Source organism: Polistes dominula, unplaced genomic scaffold (assembly GCF_049000335.1).
Source record: "Polistes dominula isolate Pdom_NZ unplaced genomic scaffold, Pdom_raw_medaka contig_29, whole genome shotgun sequence".
NCBI classification, from domain to species: Eukaryota; Metazoa; Arthropoda; class Insecta; order Hymenoptera; family Vespidae; genus Polistes; species Polistes dominula.
The window spans coordinates 2,627,742-2,646,579 of NW_028300865.1; the positions used below are offsets into that span (position 1 = coordinate 2,627,742).

At 35.6% G+C, this 18,838-nt stretch overlaps 2 protein-coding genes across 4 annotated transcripts in view; both read right to left on the bottom strand.

Annotated features, from left to right (window-relative positions):
* pxb (putative Hedgehog signaling attenuator pxb) overlaps positions 1 to 18,838 on the bottom strand; it is a 367,180-nt gene that overhangs the window by 229,981 nt on the left and 118,361 nt on the right. The window lies entirely within an intron of this gene.
* On the bottom strand, positions 15,046 to 18,834 carry LOC149033772 (uncharacterized). Its single transcript, XM_089175279.1, has one exon. The coding sequence runs from the start codon at positions 18,832 to 18,834 to the stop codon at positions 15,046 to 15,048; it is 3,789 nt and encodes a 1,262-aa protein (XP_089031405.1).

An 18,838-nucleotide genomic window follows, 5' to 3' on the forward strand; every position in this document is an offset into this window, starting at 1 on the left:
CTACCCCTTTTATTACTCGAAAACGTGTGTCTTGGGAATTTAAATGTTCGCTCAAACTACTAGCAACGGTAGAACGTTAGTCGAAGTGTAAAGTAATTTGTTTGGAACTCACGAAACGACGTTTAAGTTAATTAAATCTTTGCAAATATATAACTTGCTTGTTTATTAATGGAATATTAAGTTAACGATTGACATATTATATATTAAATAGAAAGAGAAAGAGAATTAGGTGAGTGTGTATACGACTCGATGTTACAACATTTCTTATTAATTATTTTCATAAAATATATCCTGCAAACAAAAGAATGGGAGAATGTGTTTGTATTGTTTCATGGTATAATGAGTGTTACGTTTATTAAATCAGCTTTTATTAAATGTTATGCATTTTAATAGGATCGGGCCAGGGTCGTTCGCATTTATGGTGCAAAACACAATATTTAGTATCGTTAAAATGTCGATACACGTGACAATTCATATTATTCGATTACACGTACCCTATGTTATTTAACAAATAAAGTATGTTTTATTGTATCATCGATGCTCATCTAACCTAATCATAGCTGATAGGAATTAATATAATTTAATATATTATATAAATTATGAAGACTCGATTTTTGGAGCGAAACTAGGAAATGTATGAACGAGGGTGTAAAGAAAGAAATATATTTGATTGCATTGAAGTATCGACAAAAGTACAATTAAAAAATGACTTATAAATTGATTAGTTGAATTAAAAAAATAACATCGAACCGTGACGTATTATCACGTGCACGTGAGTTAATTTTTAATTCTGAACTTTGTACTTTTTTGATTGTTTTTGTTTGTCTTCCACCCTCTTTCATACCATAGAATAAAACTAGGTACGACACGAGCCAGATTCGGCACGCACGAACGTTAGTTCTAATCCCTTGGGTAACGAATTATCCTTCAAAAAGAGCAAGAGAGAGAGAGAGAAACTTGATAGTGTTGTGAAGGAAAGAATAGAAAAGAGAATAAACGGTAACAATAGAAGCTCTGGGTTTAGATCCATAAATTAGGGTCTCCCGCGAAAAATTTTTCGGTATGGCGTTTGCACCATGTGGGAGGGGGGTTTTACTAACATTCAAACAGAGTTTTCATTTCCTCGGTACGCCACACCATCCACCATCACCAATACTACTAACAGAAACACTAACACCAATATTATTACTACACCGTTTGGTGAAAACCTGGCTTGCCCATTGGTGTGGATAAAATTCCCCCTTACCGTCCGGACGGCTTTTTTTTTGTTTTATTCCCCTAGAATCTCACCCTTCCTCTCTCTCTCTCTCTTTTTCTCTTTCACTTTCTCTCTCCCTGCTTGCTGATAGTTTATACGGTAGAGTGCAAGCAACCTTTGGAAAAAGTTACCCTCATTCAACTTTTCGCAGGCAAACGGAACGAATTTCGTTATTATTATTCCGTTCAACCGTTGCTGCTCTACTCGTAATGCGAGAGAATAGAAAAAGGGCAGTGCTAACTTGTTCTATATTTTCAAATAAAATTGTATAAATCGAAATTTTGATCAAACGGAAATGGTCAGACGTAAAGAAAACATGACATGGAATGTGCTTTGTTATTAGTTGAAAACTAGTTTTGTTTTTTACTAGAAATAGTTGAATATATTTTAATTTTTTCTTTTTTAACGTCAAGTATCGGAAAATCGTATAGGGTGTATTTTAAGTTCAAAGAAAAGTCATTCGTTTCTTCTATTTTCTTATTTCTTTTGCACTAAAAAGTAAAAGCACTCGCACGGGAATTCGGCAAAAGTAACTTAGTGACACGCGCGATACGAAAGAATCTTTTCTATTTTCGCGTCTACTACGTCTCCTTACGATTTTCTTATCGTAAACGATAAAACGAGTTGGATAAAGATAGAAGAATAAAGATAGAAAAAGAGAAAGAATAAGAAAGAAAGAAAGTAGGGCTAAGGTTTTCACTTTTATTGCGCTATCTTATTTCTTTCGTGTTAGTGCTTTTATCGTTTTCACCGTTTCGTAGTTTACAACAGGGTTTTCCTATACTGCCAAGAGGTATTACATATATAGAGAAAGAGAGAAAGAGAGAGAAAGAGTATTACAGTGTATACAGTAAGTCAGTATCGTTAGTAAAAGCTATTATATTACATACTAGACCACAATACCATCTTGACTTCAATCCTATCATAGTTCGTGATCGTAAAAGGGGTAGAGACTTTTTCATGGAATAAAACAAAACAAAACAAAAAGTGATAAAAAAAAAAAGAAGGCACAAGTCTGTTATAGTTTTTACCGCATCCGGGCAAAAGGTTCACTCTCATATAACCATTACTATAACGCGATTCTTTTTTTAAGTGGTTGCTCCCTATCTGACCGTGTCGTTTCGTTTAAGCAAATTTCGTTTGCTAAAAAGTGCCACCTCTCTTCTGTTTTTGCATTTGAACATTTCTTTTTTTTTTTTCACGATAAAACTAGGATGGTTTTAATTGGAAATGTAATAGGAATAATTTGTGTTTAATTGTAAATAGTAACTCTTAGTATTATCTCGAGGATGCAAGTATCACATTGGTGATACTTTTTGAAAATGTGAAAGTAATTCAAATCTTTTTGATTCATCGTCATGATTGAGACCATGTTATATTTGAATAAAAAAAAAAAAGAAATAAGAAATGTTAGAAAGATGTTCTTTATAGCTTTGGGAATTCGTCTATTACAAAAGTCATAACTAACAAAAGTATAACCTTTCTTTCTCATGAGTGTATATTTTCCATATCTCTTGAACTTTCTTTAATAATCTGAATCAGTCTGTCTCGCGGGTAATTCTCACGTAGAACACGAACATGCAACGAAACATAGAAGAGTCATGGAACCATCATTATTTCACCTAACACCAGCAACACCAACAACACCAACAACAACAACAGAAACAACATTAGCAATAATAACAGTAGTAGTAGTAATAGTGATCGCGTATAACTAGCCCGTACGAATTATGCTCGACGACGCGATCACGCCAAGACGATAATTTCAAACGTCTGAGAAGTTTAATCGAAACGTAGGTAGTCCCGCAACGGTTTCCTTCTCTTACTTTCTCTCTCTTGCATACTCAAACGTAACCTTACACTTACACTTCTCGATTTTCTCTCATGCACGTGCTACTTTAACTACCTTCTCGTCTTTCTCCTCACTCTCTGTCTCTCTCTCTCTCTCTCTCTCTCTCTCTCACACACAACTTCCAGATTTTCTTCCCTATTTTCCTACCAATCTTTACGTTAAGACATATTGTCTCCCCCCTCTTATCCCTCACTCACTCACTCACCCACTACCTTTGCTTTTTTCCTATTCTCCCTCGTTAAACGAATTACTAGTCTTCTTTTTGGAATACTAGCGAAAGGGGAGCTGAATTTCTACTAATTTTCTACTTCTCTGTCGAAATTTCATTCCTTTTTCTTTCATTCGTTTGTTTTCTTACTCTTAAAAACGTTTTACCATTCAGGTCGACTAATTATACACAAAAGCTTATAAACTTTATACCACTTACTCGCGTTCGTGCGTATTTTAAACAACGATACTAGGTACTTTTCATTTGAAACGAAAGAAATTAGGATCAGAATGAAGAGGAAGATCTGGGAGGAGGGGAGGGTTTGGCGGGTGTAGGAAGTAGAAAAGGACTTTTCTACGTGTAATCCGTGAGATAAAATTCAAAAGAGAAAGATAGAGCGAGTACACTTCTCTTTTTTTTTCTCTTGAGAATCGAAATGGGGTATTTGTATTTTTTTTTCTTCAGGGAATTGCTTACTTTAAATGAAATAGCGCATTCAAAGTTTCTATACACTTTACGTGGAAGATATATATATATATATATATATATATATATATATATATATATATATATATATATGTGTGTGTGTATGTGTGTTTGTATGTAAATAAATGTTTCTTATGAATTTTTAATAAAATACCAACGTTGCTTACTACGGTTAATTTGTTTGCCCTTGTTTTCTATCTTCCTCTCTCTCTTTCTCTCTCTCTCTCTCTCTCTCTCTCTCTCGCATTCTCTCTCTTTTGAAAATGTAACAAACTCCTGGCGAATAATTAATTGACAAATTAAATGCACTTTAAAACGTTTTCGCGTAGGAACGTTGGTGAAATTCTAAAGTAAAAGTAAGTACACGAGAATTCTATCGGTACGATCAAACTAGGTTTGCGAAGAAGCTAGTTCAAAAGGCAAGTAGTAGTAGTAGTAGTAGTGCATATAATTTAAGGTTTATTGCGGTCGAGTATCCATCATCTACTTTCGAAGTACTATACACGAATGAGAGAGAGGAGGGAGGGAGGAAATATAGGAGTATAGTTAGCTAATGAGTAGGAAAATTCCCATTAAACGCATTACCTACCACAATACGAAAATGCAACGAAAAAAAAAATTTAATTCACTGCATATTTATATTAATACTAACCAAATAGAATTATTTTTGCAACAATTGTTTATTATTATTTAATATTAAAATTATTTTTATATTATTAATTATTCATTTAAAATAAAATAGTAAAAATTTGTAATTTTTTCATGAAGCACTAGGTAGTTGCAGTTATAAAAATAAAAAACAATTTGAAATTGGAAGGTAATGGATTAAGTAATATACTTGTATTTCATAATTATTAATAAAATACTTTAACGTAAAAAACATATTTACTTTTCTTTTTTTATGATATCAATTAAATACAAAATATTTTCAACATTGTTTTTAATTATAATTAAAAACAAAGAAAATTATTTAAATGTATCTCTTTTTTAACTTGTAAATATATCCCGTGAATGCTAATTACATTTATTCGATATTAATTTATAGTCATGTTTATTTACACATCATAATTTTTTCCATATGCAAAATGTGCTTATGTACATATCTACGTATGTACATAAGTAATTAAGTATAAGTAAGTGTAATAGAAAAAAAAAGAAATGTTTATATTCGAATAAACAAAAAAACCATGGAATTTTACGAACTGATTACTATATGCCTTCAAAGAGCGAGCTAGATTAATTATTTTTTTATGTTTTTTTTTTATATTACCCAACACACATGTATATGCATGCGCGAGTTGGATATATAAATTTAAAAAAGGGGTTGCTGCCGAGGTGCTTCTGACAGACATAGGTGAATTTACAGAAAAAAACCATGGGTACACACACATATATATGTATATATAGTCTCTGGGTACTTCGTTTAATCTTTTTTTCTTTCTCTATCGCCACTTCTTCCTAGTTTCTTTTTACTTTCTAGTAAAATGCATTTTCAGATACACATGTAAATGAGATAGAATACTTTGCAGGCATTCGTTGAAACATAACCTCTCTTTTCTCTCTGTATCTTTTACTTTCTATTTCTTTTTTTAACTGTTACTATTCAAGTAGAAAAAAAATAGAAAATAGAGTGGGGAGGAAAGAGCCCAATGAATCAGGACAAAGAGTAGAAAACGAGAGATAGAAAGAATAGGGAAAAGAGGTTGATGAACAACGTAGACGTAGAACAATTTCGAATGAGATAGACCAGAAATTTATTTAATACTAGAAGTGCCCCGCCACGTGTTGCTGTGGCTCATAATCAGTCCGATACACACGTCTTTAAGTCAACGAATTACCTTATACCGCCATCTGTTAGAATCTTATCGAACTAACAGAGATAATTATGACTCTTTGTTAATACACAAATAATTCGCAATAAAATAATATTGCGATTATAAATTAAAATATAAACTATCCTATCTTTCAAGTTGGATGAAACTGCACACAGTGTGGAAAATTTAATTAAAATCGGTTCATTAGTTTAGAAGTCCATTGCGGACAAACAACGTGACACGTAATTTATGTATATTAAGATTAATTTATTTATACCAATATACGAAAAGGTTTTTATCATTTTATGCATTTAAATTAATTTACGAAAACAAATCAAATAAATTAGGGTATTAATTTATATCCCCTAGTCAAAATACCCGTGTTTTGATTCATTAAAGAAGAAAGAAAAACAAATATGTAAAAATAACTATTCAGAAGATTAGTCATAAAAGTGTTTTATTAAAACTCACCCTGTATATAAATCTCTCTTTTTCTATACATATATACTTGTCTATGATGTATATATGATACTAAAAAGAAATGTTTCGCGTGTACATCAGTCGAGTGTGTTCATTCTAGTAATTTTATTTCTTCCATGTTCTCGCGTGTATTTCACGGTTAAAACGAGACAACGATACTTCTACTCATTTTCAACATTTTACTTTTTCTTATTACTTTCTCCTAAACAGTTGGCAGGACTACGACAAGTGGAAAAGAGGTAAACAGCGACTTGGGTTGAAAAGGGCTAAAGTACATCCAGAATGAACGGACACACGCATTTCAGAATCTCCAACTTGTTGTTTCTGTCTCTTTTTATATTTCTTTCTTTCTTTCTTTCTTTCTTTCTTTCTTTTCTTTCGTATCCCTTGCCAGTCGACCTGACCCTTTTCACGATGAAAATCGTACGTCCGACGATTTGTAACTTCTACCGACGTCTGTCTTTTTCTTTTTTCTTTTTGCAAACCTATTGCATGCTCTTTTGTATCGTTTTACCATCGACCCCCATAGGCGTTCACTATTACGGTCTACTGACTATAGAATACATCGTTTTATTCTTACTCTTACTTACTTTTATTTGTTTTTTATTTTCACTTACTATGTTTAATTTTCGTTGTTTCATACATTTGTTTTCTATATTTTTCTACGAAACAATTCTTGAAAATAATTACATTTTATTTTTGGTTAGACACAATTGTATCAATTATAAAAATGAAATTAAGATAATTTTAATGTATATATGTATAGTTTTAAAATAAAATAAAAAAAAACAATACGTATACGTATAATAAAAAATATATTTGAAAATTAAACAGTATTGGCTGACAATTCTAAATGGAAATATTTCGACATTTGCCGCATTGCGCCATTCATAAATTACGGGCATCGTGACTGTCTTTCGTATCTTGATAGAATGGCACTATGAGAAACAATAACGAGAAGGGAGAGAATAAGAGAAAGAGAGAGTGAGAGAAAGAGAGAGAAAGAGAGAGAAAGAGAAATAGGGTGAAAGCTAGAAACGTTTTCTCTGGCTCTCGTTCGGCTTGTCTAACGAAAATGTGATTTTGATAACGAAGTATACTCGTGCGCGCTAATGAAAAGTAGGTCATCGTGAAGATTCTTTTGTACTTTGTGTATTCGTCGTCATTGTAGTCGTGTGTATGTTTAAAGAATGTAAGATAAAACGAAAATGTATGTTAAAATGTTAACACATTTCTTTTTTGTTTTATATTTATATATTGTCATTGTTAATTTAAGAGATTATCTCGGTTTCTAGGTTCTGTAAGTTTTCTACTAGATGGTTCTGTATTACAATTGAATTATTTCACGTTTTTTTTTCAAGTTTACATATGACATAACCAAACCTTTGCTTTTTATATTTTAAATTATGAGTTAAATCAGAAAAAATAACTCGTTAATTTGCACAATCCTAATCATTATGATCATTGATCGTAATTCCCAGGTGTTATTCCGTTATGGTTGAACAAAATTACGTCGTTATCCCAATGGATAGTAACCATAGGAGTCACACTCTGAAAACTAAAAAGTTGCAGTTGTTTTTGTCATGTTTGCTCGTGTTTGCTCGTTTGGGGTTGGGGTAGGGTGGTTCTCTTTCAACGATAGCCGATAACCAAACCGGGCAACGAGTTTTCCGTCAGGCGACGTTCGAAATTCGCGATCACGAAGGACGGCGGCACCTGTCGTACTTGTCTGTTTCTTTTTTTATTTTTTATTTTTTTTTTTTTTTTTATTCATTCGACGTGGTTCAACGGTTAAAACACGCTGGTATTTTGTTGTTGTTGTTATGTCTCTTTTTTTTTTCTTTGTTTTTTTTTTCTTCCACTTTTACCCGTTATCCTGTCATCGACGTAAAACCGCAAAACTTCAGCTCTCGTGAAATTCGGCAAGGAAAAGTTTTCCATATAGGAAATATAATAGTTTTCCATTTGGCATAACTGACGCACAATGTCGAATTTGTCGAAATATGTTCTATATGTATATATAGTATAACTGTGTACACGTCAATATTTTAAAAAAATGAAAACAGAAAACTGTGGTTTTACCAAAATTTGAAAAAAAAAACATTACCAAACGTTTAATTATTTATCGTTTCATTTGTTCAACTTTTTTTCTGCACGTAATAACAATTTTATTTATCATTTCGTTTGTTAAATCGTTAAATAAATTTAATTATAAAAAATACATCTTTCATAAGTTTATTTTAGAAAATATAATACATGAAAGATAATAGTTGGAGTAATCGTCCCAGTTTATAAACCTGACACGCGTGACTCCCCTTTAGAAAAAGAGAGACGGTAGATCCAGGAAAAAAAATAGAAAGACAAAAGAAACTAATTGTTTATAAACAAAACACTACACAAACTGCATACATAGATGATGATGATGATGATGATGATGATTGATACGTTTTATTTTGGTTTTACTTCAAACTTTTTTCTTATTTTTTGTTCTTCTTTCTTCTTCGATCTTTTACTTGAGAAAAAAAGTGAATGAAAAGAAAGAGTGAAAGAGAGAGAGAGAGAGAGAGAGAGAGAGAATGGTTGAGGTCCGTCTCTGGTGATGGATTGGCTTGGCCAATCACCTCGTTTGTATCCATTTGCCGCGAATATTGTTCCCTCAGAGTCTTGACTTGCACCCTTTTCCGCCTTGGCAACCAAAGGGAGTCCTGTGATTCATCTTATCCCCACCCCCCTATCCCCCACCCTCTTTTCCAGGAGAAGTAAGTCTGGATGCAAAGTGTGTAAGACAAATTTTCCGTATCCTTTATACGACGTTAATTAAATGCCACTCCTGTTTGAGAATTTATTCCGCTTTCGTGGAAAAGAAGCAGTGATTTACAGTTTATAATTTATCGAACTTTCTTCTTCTTCTTCTTCTTCTTCTTCTTCTCTCTCTCTTTTTTCTTTTTTTACTTTCTTTCTCGCACCTTCTTCTTTTTTCTTTGGAAATAAATATGCTCCTTCGTCGTAAGTTTAAAAAAAAAAAAAAAAAATAAGAAAAGAATATTAACCCTTTCTATAATCCTTTTTAAAAAGAGAAAGAATTTTTCAACACTAAAATTAGAGAACAAAAAAATATAAAAAAAATGTGACAATTTTAGTTTATTTCTATTAATTAGAAAATCGTCGTTGGGACTTTAGGAAAAATGAGATTCTTAAGGAAAAGGATGCGAAGATAAGGTACTTAAAATAGTATAGTACAAGATGTTTCGTTGCAGAATAAGAGAAACTGAAAACTGAAAGAGAAATAAAGAGTGAGTGAATGAATGAATGAATGAGTTAGTGAGAGATAAAATACAAATGGAAATAACTTGAAGAATTGCAGGTAGAATGGAAAGAGGTGGAAAGGAATAAGGAAGGGTAGGAAGGAGGGGGTTGTTCCTTCTCTCTTCTAGTTACTAGTTAACGAGGCGACTGATTGTCTATAAAACTTGCTAACAAACTCAGACTTCTTGTACATCCTTCGTTCACTTTGGTGTCGTCTTTCTCCGATCCTCTTATATTCTATTCGTACTTTCTTCACTACTACGCGTAGTAATAGTCATGTTTTAGCATTCTAACTACTAGATGCGACCCTTATATTTAAGGTTCAATAAGAAGGAAAAAGCCCCTTGATCATCACGTCTCTTTTTGAACGAACGAACGAACAATCCCCCAACCCTGTCTGATACACAATTTTCAACATTTTCAACAAATTGGAAAATATCAAACACAGTAAACCACCCACTCTCTCCTCCACCACCCTCCATACGATTACCGGCTTCCTTTTCATCTCACCTTTTTCTTTTCTTTTCTTATTTTTTGAATTGAATTATTCGTGAAATTTTTATTCGATGTAAGATGTAACATAAAGTTATTTTCAAATCAAAAATATTTAAGTCCCCCTGTCTTTTTGTAATTTAAAATTTAATTTTTAAATTCCATCATATAAAATTTGAACGTAAAAGGGATCCGCGATTTTATAATATATCTTTTAAAAAAAAAAAAAAAAAAAAAAAAGAACTTCATCAAAGAATTTCACAAGGATAATATAATATAAAACATTCGTCAAATAATTGGGGAAGGAAAGATAGATTTATCTAAAAAAAAAAAAAAAAAAAAAATGAAGAACAGAAAAGAGAGATATTCGAGCTTGCGTTTCTACATTGGAATGTAAGTAGTTTAAAAAAGAAAAAGAAGAAGAATGGAAGTATAGACGTAAAAAAAAAATTAAAAAAAAAAAAATTAGAAAAATAAAAAAGAAAAGAAAGGAAGGAAGGAAGGAAACAACGAAAGATAGTAGTGGCTCTTTGTGTGTGTCCCTCCTTCCACCTCTGTGGTAAACGCAAAGCACCAAGAACGCGTGAAAATTCACTTATTCTACACCGTAGGAATAAAGAGGGGGGTTGGAAGGTGGGTTGAAAGGGATGAGAACGAAGTGAGACGATTCGACGTGCCGGCAGCTCAAACTCTTCCATCCCCCTACCTTTACCTTTACCCCTATCCCCACTTCTTCTTCTTCCTACCCCGTTCAGCTCTTTCTATCCTCTTTTACTCTCTTCGTTTCTATCCCATTCCCACCCCCCACCTTTTCACTGACGTGATTTCATGTAAAGTACTGCTTTCACGGTGCGGTAATTTCATTTTCACAACGAACTTACAGCCCTTCCCTTTCCTTCCCTTCCCTTCCCTTCCCACTCCCCTTTACTCCACCCCATCATCCTTTTCCGTTTCTCTATCGACCTTACCCTCCTCTTCCATATAACCCCTTACTCCTCTCTCACTCTCTCTGTTTTCTCTTTCCTTTCACTCTTGTACTATTTTCTTTGCACAGTATCACGCTAAACGCGTACTCTCATTTACGCGGTTTGTTCCTCGACACAAAAAGAGAGAGAGAGAGAGATAAAGATCAAATTCACTTCACTCCAAAGAGCACGCATGAATCGAGTTATCTAGGTGATCTTTGCTTAGATCACAAACCCTTTTTCTTCCCTATTTCCTTCTTCTTCTTCTTCTTCTTCTTCTTCCTTTTGGTTTATGCTCGTGCGACATTTTCTTAGAAAAAAAAAATCATGTGTGCAGATCACACATGACAGGTAAACAACGAGTTGTGATTTTTTTAAATGTATTATATTTTAAAATATTCAAACGTTTACACCGTAATTCCTTGATATCATATTACTGAAATTAATTTTGATACACGGTTAAACTATGCAAATTTATGCACACTAATATAAATATTCTATATACGTATACATAGGTGAGTTATATACATATATATATATGTATGTATGTCTTTTCTAGAGTTCATTCGTTGAGCATAAGCACAATCATGAAGGACGAAATGTGTGGTGGCGTAGGTGTATGGTGTTGGTGTTAGTGGTTTGAGGAGGATGTTTTGATCGGATGTGTTGAGAAGGAGTAAATGAAATTCATGAAAACGACTATATATATTCAATTTGTGTATGTATACGTGTATATGTGTATGCCTCACGATGCGAATCGAGCCGAAAGCATTCGGTGGAACGCAAGATATATAATACTAAACGAGAGTTTGAGTAATATAATATAATATAAGGTGTTTCAGATCTTCTCTAGCGAATTCCATAGGGCAAGCAAAAGTTTATAACGTATTCTAGTGGTATAAGAACGGATTTATCGCGAAATTCCTATCGTTCGTACGTTCGTTCCGGTTACATGATCATGAAACATGATATTATATATTTGTGATATACGAATGAATTTGTCTATCTCAATGATATTTATTATATTTATTATACGAATTTTTATTTTATATATGTATATTTAAAAAAGAAAAGAACAAATTTAATTGTAACGATTTTTATTCTTTTTTTATTTTTTTTTTTTTTAAATTTCGGTATTTACGTATTAACGCCACTGCAGCAAAAATTCCGTTAATGCGCCAATAAAGAGCAATCTTGTTGTTTGTACACAACAACCTTGTTGTTTGCACACAGCAACCGTCAGGGTTGAATCAAGGTTTCGTCAGAGTTTCGTCAGAGTTATGGAGATAGCATGAGGTGAAAAAAAAATAGAGACTGTTTTGAATCTATGATAAATTCTATATCGGCCAATTCATTTTCCATCGAAATCCGATTGACTACTTTCTATAAATAAAATGTTTTGAATTTTGTAAGTGTTTCGATTTTAAATAAAGTTTTTTATTCTATGATTTGTCGCAACAATTTAAGGTGTAGATTGGTGCATTAGCGAAATTTTGCTGCGGTTGCAACAAATACGTAAATACCAAAATTTCAAATAAATATTAATAATTATGAATTATTTGTAAAAATCATTTATTCGATATTTATTTTTATTATATTTCAAACTTATTGTAACACTCATGTACATAATTATCCTAGCACACCATATATTTTATTTCTAAAAGATATAATACATAATTTAAAATACCACCTTACATTAACGTTATATATTAAATACATTTAATTGAGATTAATAATTCAACCCTTACATTTCGTAAGCTTATATTATACATACATTGAATCTGTATCAGTATATGGTAACCACATATACGTGGCATAACATTTTGCCTAGGTATAATATTTCTTCGAACGTGCAATGAAATGGCTACAAAAGCACCACTTTGTGAGGTGAAAATTGTTCTCTACGTTGAATAACGTAATAGAAAAAGGAAAAAGAAAATAAATAAGCGAGAACGAGAGGGAAAGAGAGAGAGAGAGAGAAGGAAAAAGGGTTAGGGGAATAGAGGAAGGAAGAGAGAGAGAGAGAGAGAGAGAGAGAGAGAGGATAGCATAAAAACCGCAGGAGATCTAAAGAACCATGCTCAACACAAAAGCCAGCCAACGTTCATTGGTAACCATCCTCTCGCTTCATCTTTTCTCTTCTTTCACCTTATTCCTCTTTACATGCTAATTCTTCCTAATGAACGTTCGAAATAACCGCTAGTTCTCATGTTAGACAAGCTGTTAGACTCTTTCCTATTTTTTTTTCTTTTCTCACTCTCATTTTAACATTTCTTTTTTTTCTTTTTTTTCCTTTGCATTTCTATTCACGTAGTATTACAATTTTATAAATAACAAAACAATTCTAAGTATCAAAATATAATAGAACCCATTTGAGAAACTAATTAACTGTATGATCAATTTAATTTTCATTGAAAACAATTATTACGGTTTAAATTAACTTCAGATTAATATGATATTAATAATAATAATAATAATAATCAAAGCTTGTTCTAGATATTCTCACTATCTCTTTCTTTTTCTTTCATTTTTTAATCTTTTTGCCAATTAATATCTAATATCACTCGCTGAACAAAGATAATTTCTATATACTAATTCGATTAATCTTATTAATAAAATTCTAATTGATAAATCATACACGTGATGTGTTAACTAACAAAACGTTTCTTCATTCTAATAATAATAGTAAACTAAACTAAATTAAGTTCTAAACTGCATAAAAATAAATAAAATAAATTTCTCTCATTTCAACGAATTAAGACCCATGAACCGGGAAGGTTAGAGGGTTCAAAATTTAGAAACGTTGTCATAATAAACGTTTTGTTGGTATAGTTTAATGTGATGCCAGAATACGATGTTAAATGACTCTCGACGACGAGTAGACGACGACGACGACGACGACGACGACGACGACTATAGTTTGTACTCTTCTACTAAACTACTACCAACAATTATCCAACGAAATGTCGAGCGTCTACGAATAATTAAGGTCAGTCATCCTCTCTTCCTTTATTATTTGCGCAACCATCCACGCGCGAGAAAATGTAAAACAGAGAGAGAGAGAGAGAGAGAGAGAAAAAGAAAGAGAGATAGGTTACGTCGAAGCAAATCCATTAAATTCTAACGTTCCTCTCTCTCTCTCTCTCTTTCATTCTCTCTTTCTCTTCTTACCCCCTATGGTGTCTAATGGAAGTTAAATCTTTTACCAAAACACTACACCACCTGTTCTGACCAAAAGATTCTTCAATGAAAATTCCTCTGATCATTACTTATATGCTATGAAGTGGAGAATAAAGGGTTAGGTTAAGGTGTAAAATAAAACACGTGATTGAGCCAACCAAAGAAACAATGCCTTTTTTATTGGCTCGTCAGGGAAAAGCCTTGCGGCATAAAAACCCTGGATGATACTTGATTATACAATAAGAATGCACCACGTGGTGTTACCACGAGGGAAAATACCGTCGATGTGAAATATATACATATATTGGAAAGATCTCACCTCTCGCACTCCGCAAATATAGCGATCACAACCTTAAGGGTTGTGATGTTGAATGGGCTCACTTTCACGAGTCTTGAAGATTAGGATATTCTCATCGTTGACCTTTGTGAATTCTTAAAGCCTCTATAATCCCTCAAGATGTGTAGTCGTAGGCGTCCGGTGAAGAATAGGAAGAATATCCCTTTGTACCGTCCCAGCAGGGCGTACGCACTAGCGGATGGAGAAGTGGGGAGGCGAGAGGTGGGGGTTGCTAGAGGGGCGCTTCGGTAGCTACTGGTGGTTGATCGATGCTCACGATGAGCATCGATCTAGAATTTTGATGGAGGTGGACGCGCGCGAAATTTGAATACTGCTAATTACCGTATGATCCTTTTGGATCGTACATACTCCCCCCGTTGAGAGTGTAACGATCAATGATATTCTTAATACATGTGTTGTGTTATACGCTTATTCTCATCGATTTACAATGCTTTCGACCTAGGTCATTGAATCAGTTAAGTATATCGCTAGTTATATAAGTTATTGAACATGTTCATTCGATTGCTTATGATATAACGCTAGACGTATTCGCTGAATCGCTCAGCGTATTTTTGCTGACTTAGTCAGCATTCTCGAATTATCGCTGGCCAGGCGCCTTACTTGTACGTACAAGGGAACCGTTGGGTCTTAAAGACAATAAAAGAAGTTAACAATGAATTAACAATGGACAAATAGTTGTCACATTACGCTTGACAATTCCGTGGACCGTCTTCACGGTAACCACTCGTACTACATCGTCTTCTCCTGGATGTACGTTCACGATCCGGCCTAACGGCCATCTCATGCAAGGTTGATTCTTGTCGATGAGAACGACGACGGTATCCCTTTCGATTTTCTGCTTGGGTTGTATCCACCTTTGTCGTTTCTGCAGTTCTCGTAGATACTCAATATGCCAGCGTCGCCAGAAATCTTGTCGCACTTTCGTGATATGTTTCCAGGAGGACAGTCGATTGGCTGGAGTTTGAACATAATCTTCCTCCGGTAATGTCGTAATAGGTCTTCCAACTAAAAAATGTGCGGGTGTTAGTGCTGTTACGTCATTCGGATCTGACGATATGGGGCATAATGGGCGTGAATTTAAAATAGCTTCGATTTCGATCGCGAAGGTAGATAGTTCTTCATACGTGAAGAGTAGTTCACCGACGACCCGTTTAAAGTGATGTTTGAAAGATTTGACCGCTGCTTCCCATAAACCGCCAAAGTGAGGTGAGAGGGGTGGATTGAAATGCCACGATATCCTATGATCTATCGCGAAATCACGGACCTTAGTTTTATATTCGTTCGATTCCATCAGGGCGTATAGCTCCCTTAACTGGTTGTTAGCCCCGACGAAGTTGGTTCCGTTATCAGAATAAACGTGAATTGGAACAGCTCTTCGACCTACAAATCGCCTGAACGCGGCCAAGAAAGCATCCGTAGTCAGATCGCTGACTAATTCAATGTGTACCGCCTTTATAGTCATACAAATGAAGATACACCCGTATATTTTAACGCGACCCTTATTACGGTATTTCTTTTCCTTCGCGTAGATCGGCCCGAAAAAGTCTACTCCGACGTGGGAGAATGCAGTGGTTTCCTGCACTCGCGAGCCTGGTAAATCCCCCATTTTATATCGGATGCCGGATGCACGGAATCGAATGCAACGTACGCAATGACGTACGATTCTTCGCACTTGATTCTTGCCGTCGAGAAGCCAAAACCGTTGTCGAAGAGCATAGAGGGTAGTCTGTATGCCAGCGTGAAAATTTTGTTCATGGAATTTTCGGATAAGGAGATCAGTGACGTGATGATGTGAGGGCAATAATATCGGACATCTCTCATAAAAACTTAAATTCGCGTTTCGAAGTCGGCCCCCCACTCGAATTAAGCCTTCTTCGTCGAGGATCGGATCTAACGCGGCTAGTTTTGTGCTCTTGACTCCCCCCGCTGTTTCTAATCTTTCTCTTTCGGCGTGGAATTGTTCGCCTTGTACGATCTTTAAAACGCGTCGTTCTGTTTCTGTTATTTCCGCCGTCGACAGTTCTCCCTTATACGAGTTAGTTTTGAGCCATCGTCGGCATCGAGCTACAATTTTCAATAATCGCGCGTAGTTGGAGAATCGCTGAAATACATTTCCGGATTCGATTCGCGTCGTTAATACCGACAATTCTTTTACGTCCGGTAATTCGAGAATTTCCCCTTCCGTCGGGTTGGGCCACTCAGTCTCTGGTCGCGCGAGCCAGGGTGGTCCACGGAACCATGCCTCGTTCTTCAAAAAATCGCGCGGAAGTTGTCCCCTAGATAAAGCGTCCGCTGGATTGTCCTCGGATCGCACATGTCGCCATATGATATTTTCACAGATTTCATGTATTTCGCGCACGCGATTCGCCGTGTATAATTTTAACGTGTTGGAGTCTCTTTTCAGCCAACCCAGTACAATCATCGAATCGGACCAAAAGGTTATCTTGTCGGGTTTCAATCCGCCGGCAGTTCGGACTTCTCTATATAATCGCGCGAGTGTTAATGCTCCGCATAGCTCTAAACGTGGTATAGTGGTATTCTTAAGGGGAGCGACACGACCTTTCGCGCAAAGTAGACGTACATATGTGTTACCGAATTTATCTCGCGATCTTACATATAAGCAGCCGCCGTAACCAGATTGACTCGCGTCGGAAAAACCATGCACCTGCACGTCAATCGGGTCGTCGAGTGTGATGCGTCTTTCTATCGTTAAACTGTCAATTAATGTCAATTGTTCTGCGAACTTTATCCACGAGGTGTGTAACGTATTGGGTACCGATTCATCCCAGTCGATATGTGTTTTCCAGCAGTCTTGGATGAAGATTTTGGCTGTTAGAATGACGGGTCCTAGAAGTCCGAGTGGATCAAAGATCTTTGCGACTTCGGATAAAATTCGTCGCTTGGTAATTCTTTCGCGAATATCTACTGGCGCGACGGAGTAAATTAAACAATCATGATGTGCGTTCCATGAAATACCGAGTGTCTTTAAGATAGGATTTTCCCCAGAGCAGAGCTCGACATCGATGTTTTTTATATCTAAATTTTCGAGTACCGGTCGGAAGTTAGACGCCCACTGTCGTATATTAAAACCGCCTCGTTTTAATATTTCAATAGTTTGATCGCGTATCTTTCCGAGGGTTTCGACATTATCAGTTCCCGTAATGAGGTCGTCTACGTATAGATCGCGGTTAAGTATTTCGGCTCCGAGTGGATAATTAGCACCTTCATCTTTCGCGAGTTGTTTGATGGTTCGTATGGCAAGAAACGGTGCTGACGCTATTCCGAATGTTACCGTATTAAGTTCGAACGTGCGAATCTGTTCGTTATGCCACCAAAATATCCGTTGATATTGGCGATCGTCTGGATGAATCCATATTTGCCGATACATTTTCTCAATATCCGCTGTTAATACGTACCGATATGTCCGGAATCGTAATAAATGTTCTACTAATGTGTCTTGTATTGTAGGTCCGACTAATAAGGTGTCGTTGAGAGAAAGTCTTTTGTCATTTTTCGCGGAGGCGTCGAATACGACCCGTACCTTTGTTGTCGTGCTAGCTGATTTGATAACCGCGTGGTGGGGAAGATAGCAACCCCCTCTGGATTCATCTTCGACGATCGACATATGTCCTAAATTGATATATTCCTGCATAATTCGTTCATATTCCTTCCGAAGTTCAGTATTCGCGTACAATTTCTTCCGAAGGTTATGGAATCGACGTAGAGCTATACCGCGTAGGTAACTGTAATCATGTCCTTCTTCGCGAAAAGGTAAACGCACAATATATCGTCCCGACTCATCGCGCTTGGTGTTTTGGACATAATGATTTTCACAATCTATTTCGTTTACCGGGTTCGATCGCGTTATATTCGCTTCCTCCCACAACCAAAATTTTTCTAACTGTTCTTTCAATTCGGTTGTCGCCAAAAACGTTTGATTTCTCTTACGATCGTCAGATTCGATTCCCCCGGCGACTACCCAACCTAATCGTGTTTTCTGGAGTATCAGATCGCCGCGTCCTGGTGATAAAGAAACTTGTCCTATTGTCATGAGCGCTAGTGTTACTCCAGAACCTATCAAGATATCGACGGGTCGTGGTAAATGGAACTGGGGATCTGCAAGTTTTCGATCGGACGGGATTTCGATGAGTTCTCGCGGGAAGATTTCGCTAGGTACCTGATCGGCTATTCTTGGAACGATGAGTAGTGAAAGGTTTCGGCTATATTCGTTATCTAGTGATCGAATGTTTATCTCGATAATGCCCGTCGTTTGAGTGGTGGTGTCGTTGATAGCGTAAATAGGGATCGAATATGGTTTGATCGGCAAACGTAGGTCTCTCGCGACCTTCTCGGTGATGAAGTGCGCGGCGGCACACGTATCTAATAGCGCCCGACATAGTCTGAAAGTTCCGTCTCCCTTTCTTACGCGGCACATCGCG

What these genes read in the sequence shown, in the direction of transcription:
- LOC149033772 (XM_089175279.1), bottom strand. Translation starts at nt 18,834, where the DNA reads ATGTGCCGCGTAAGAAAGGGAGACGGAACTTTCAGACTATGTCGGGCG.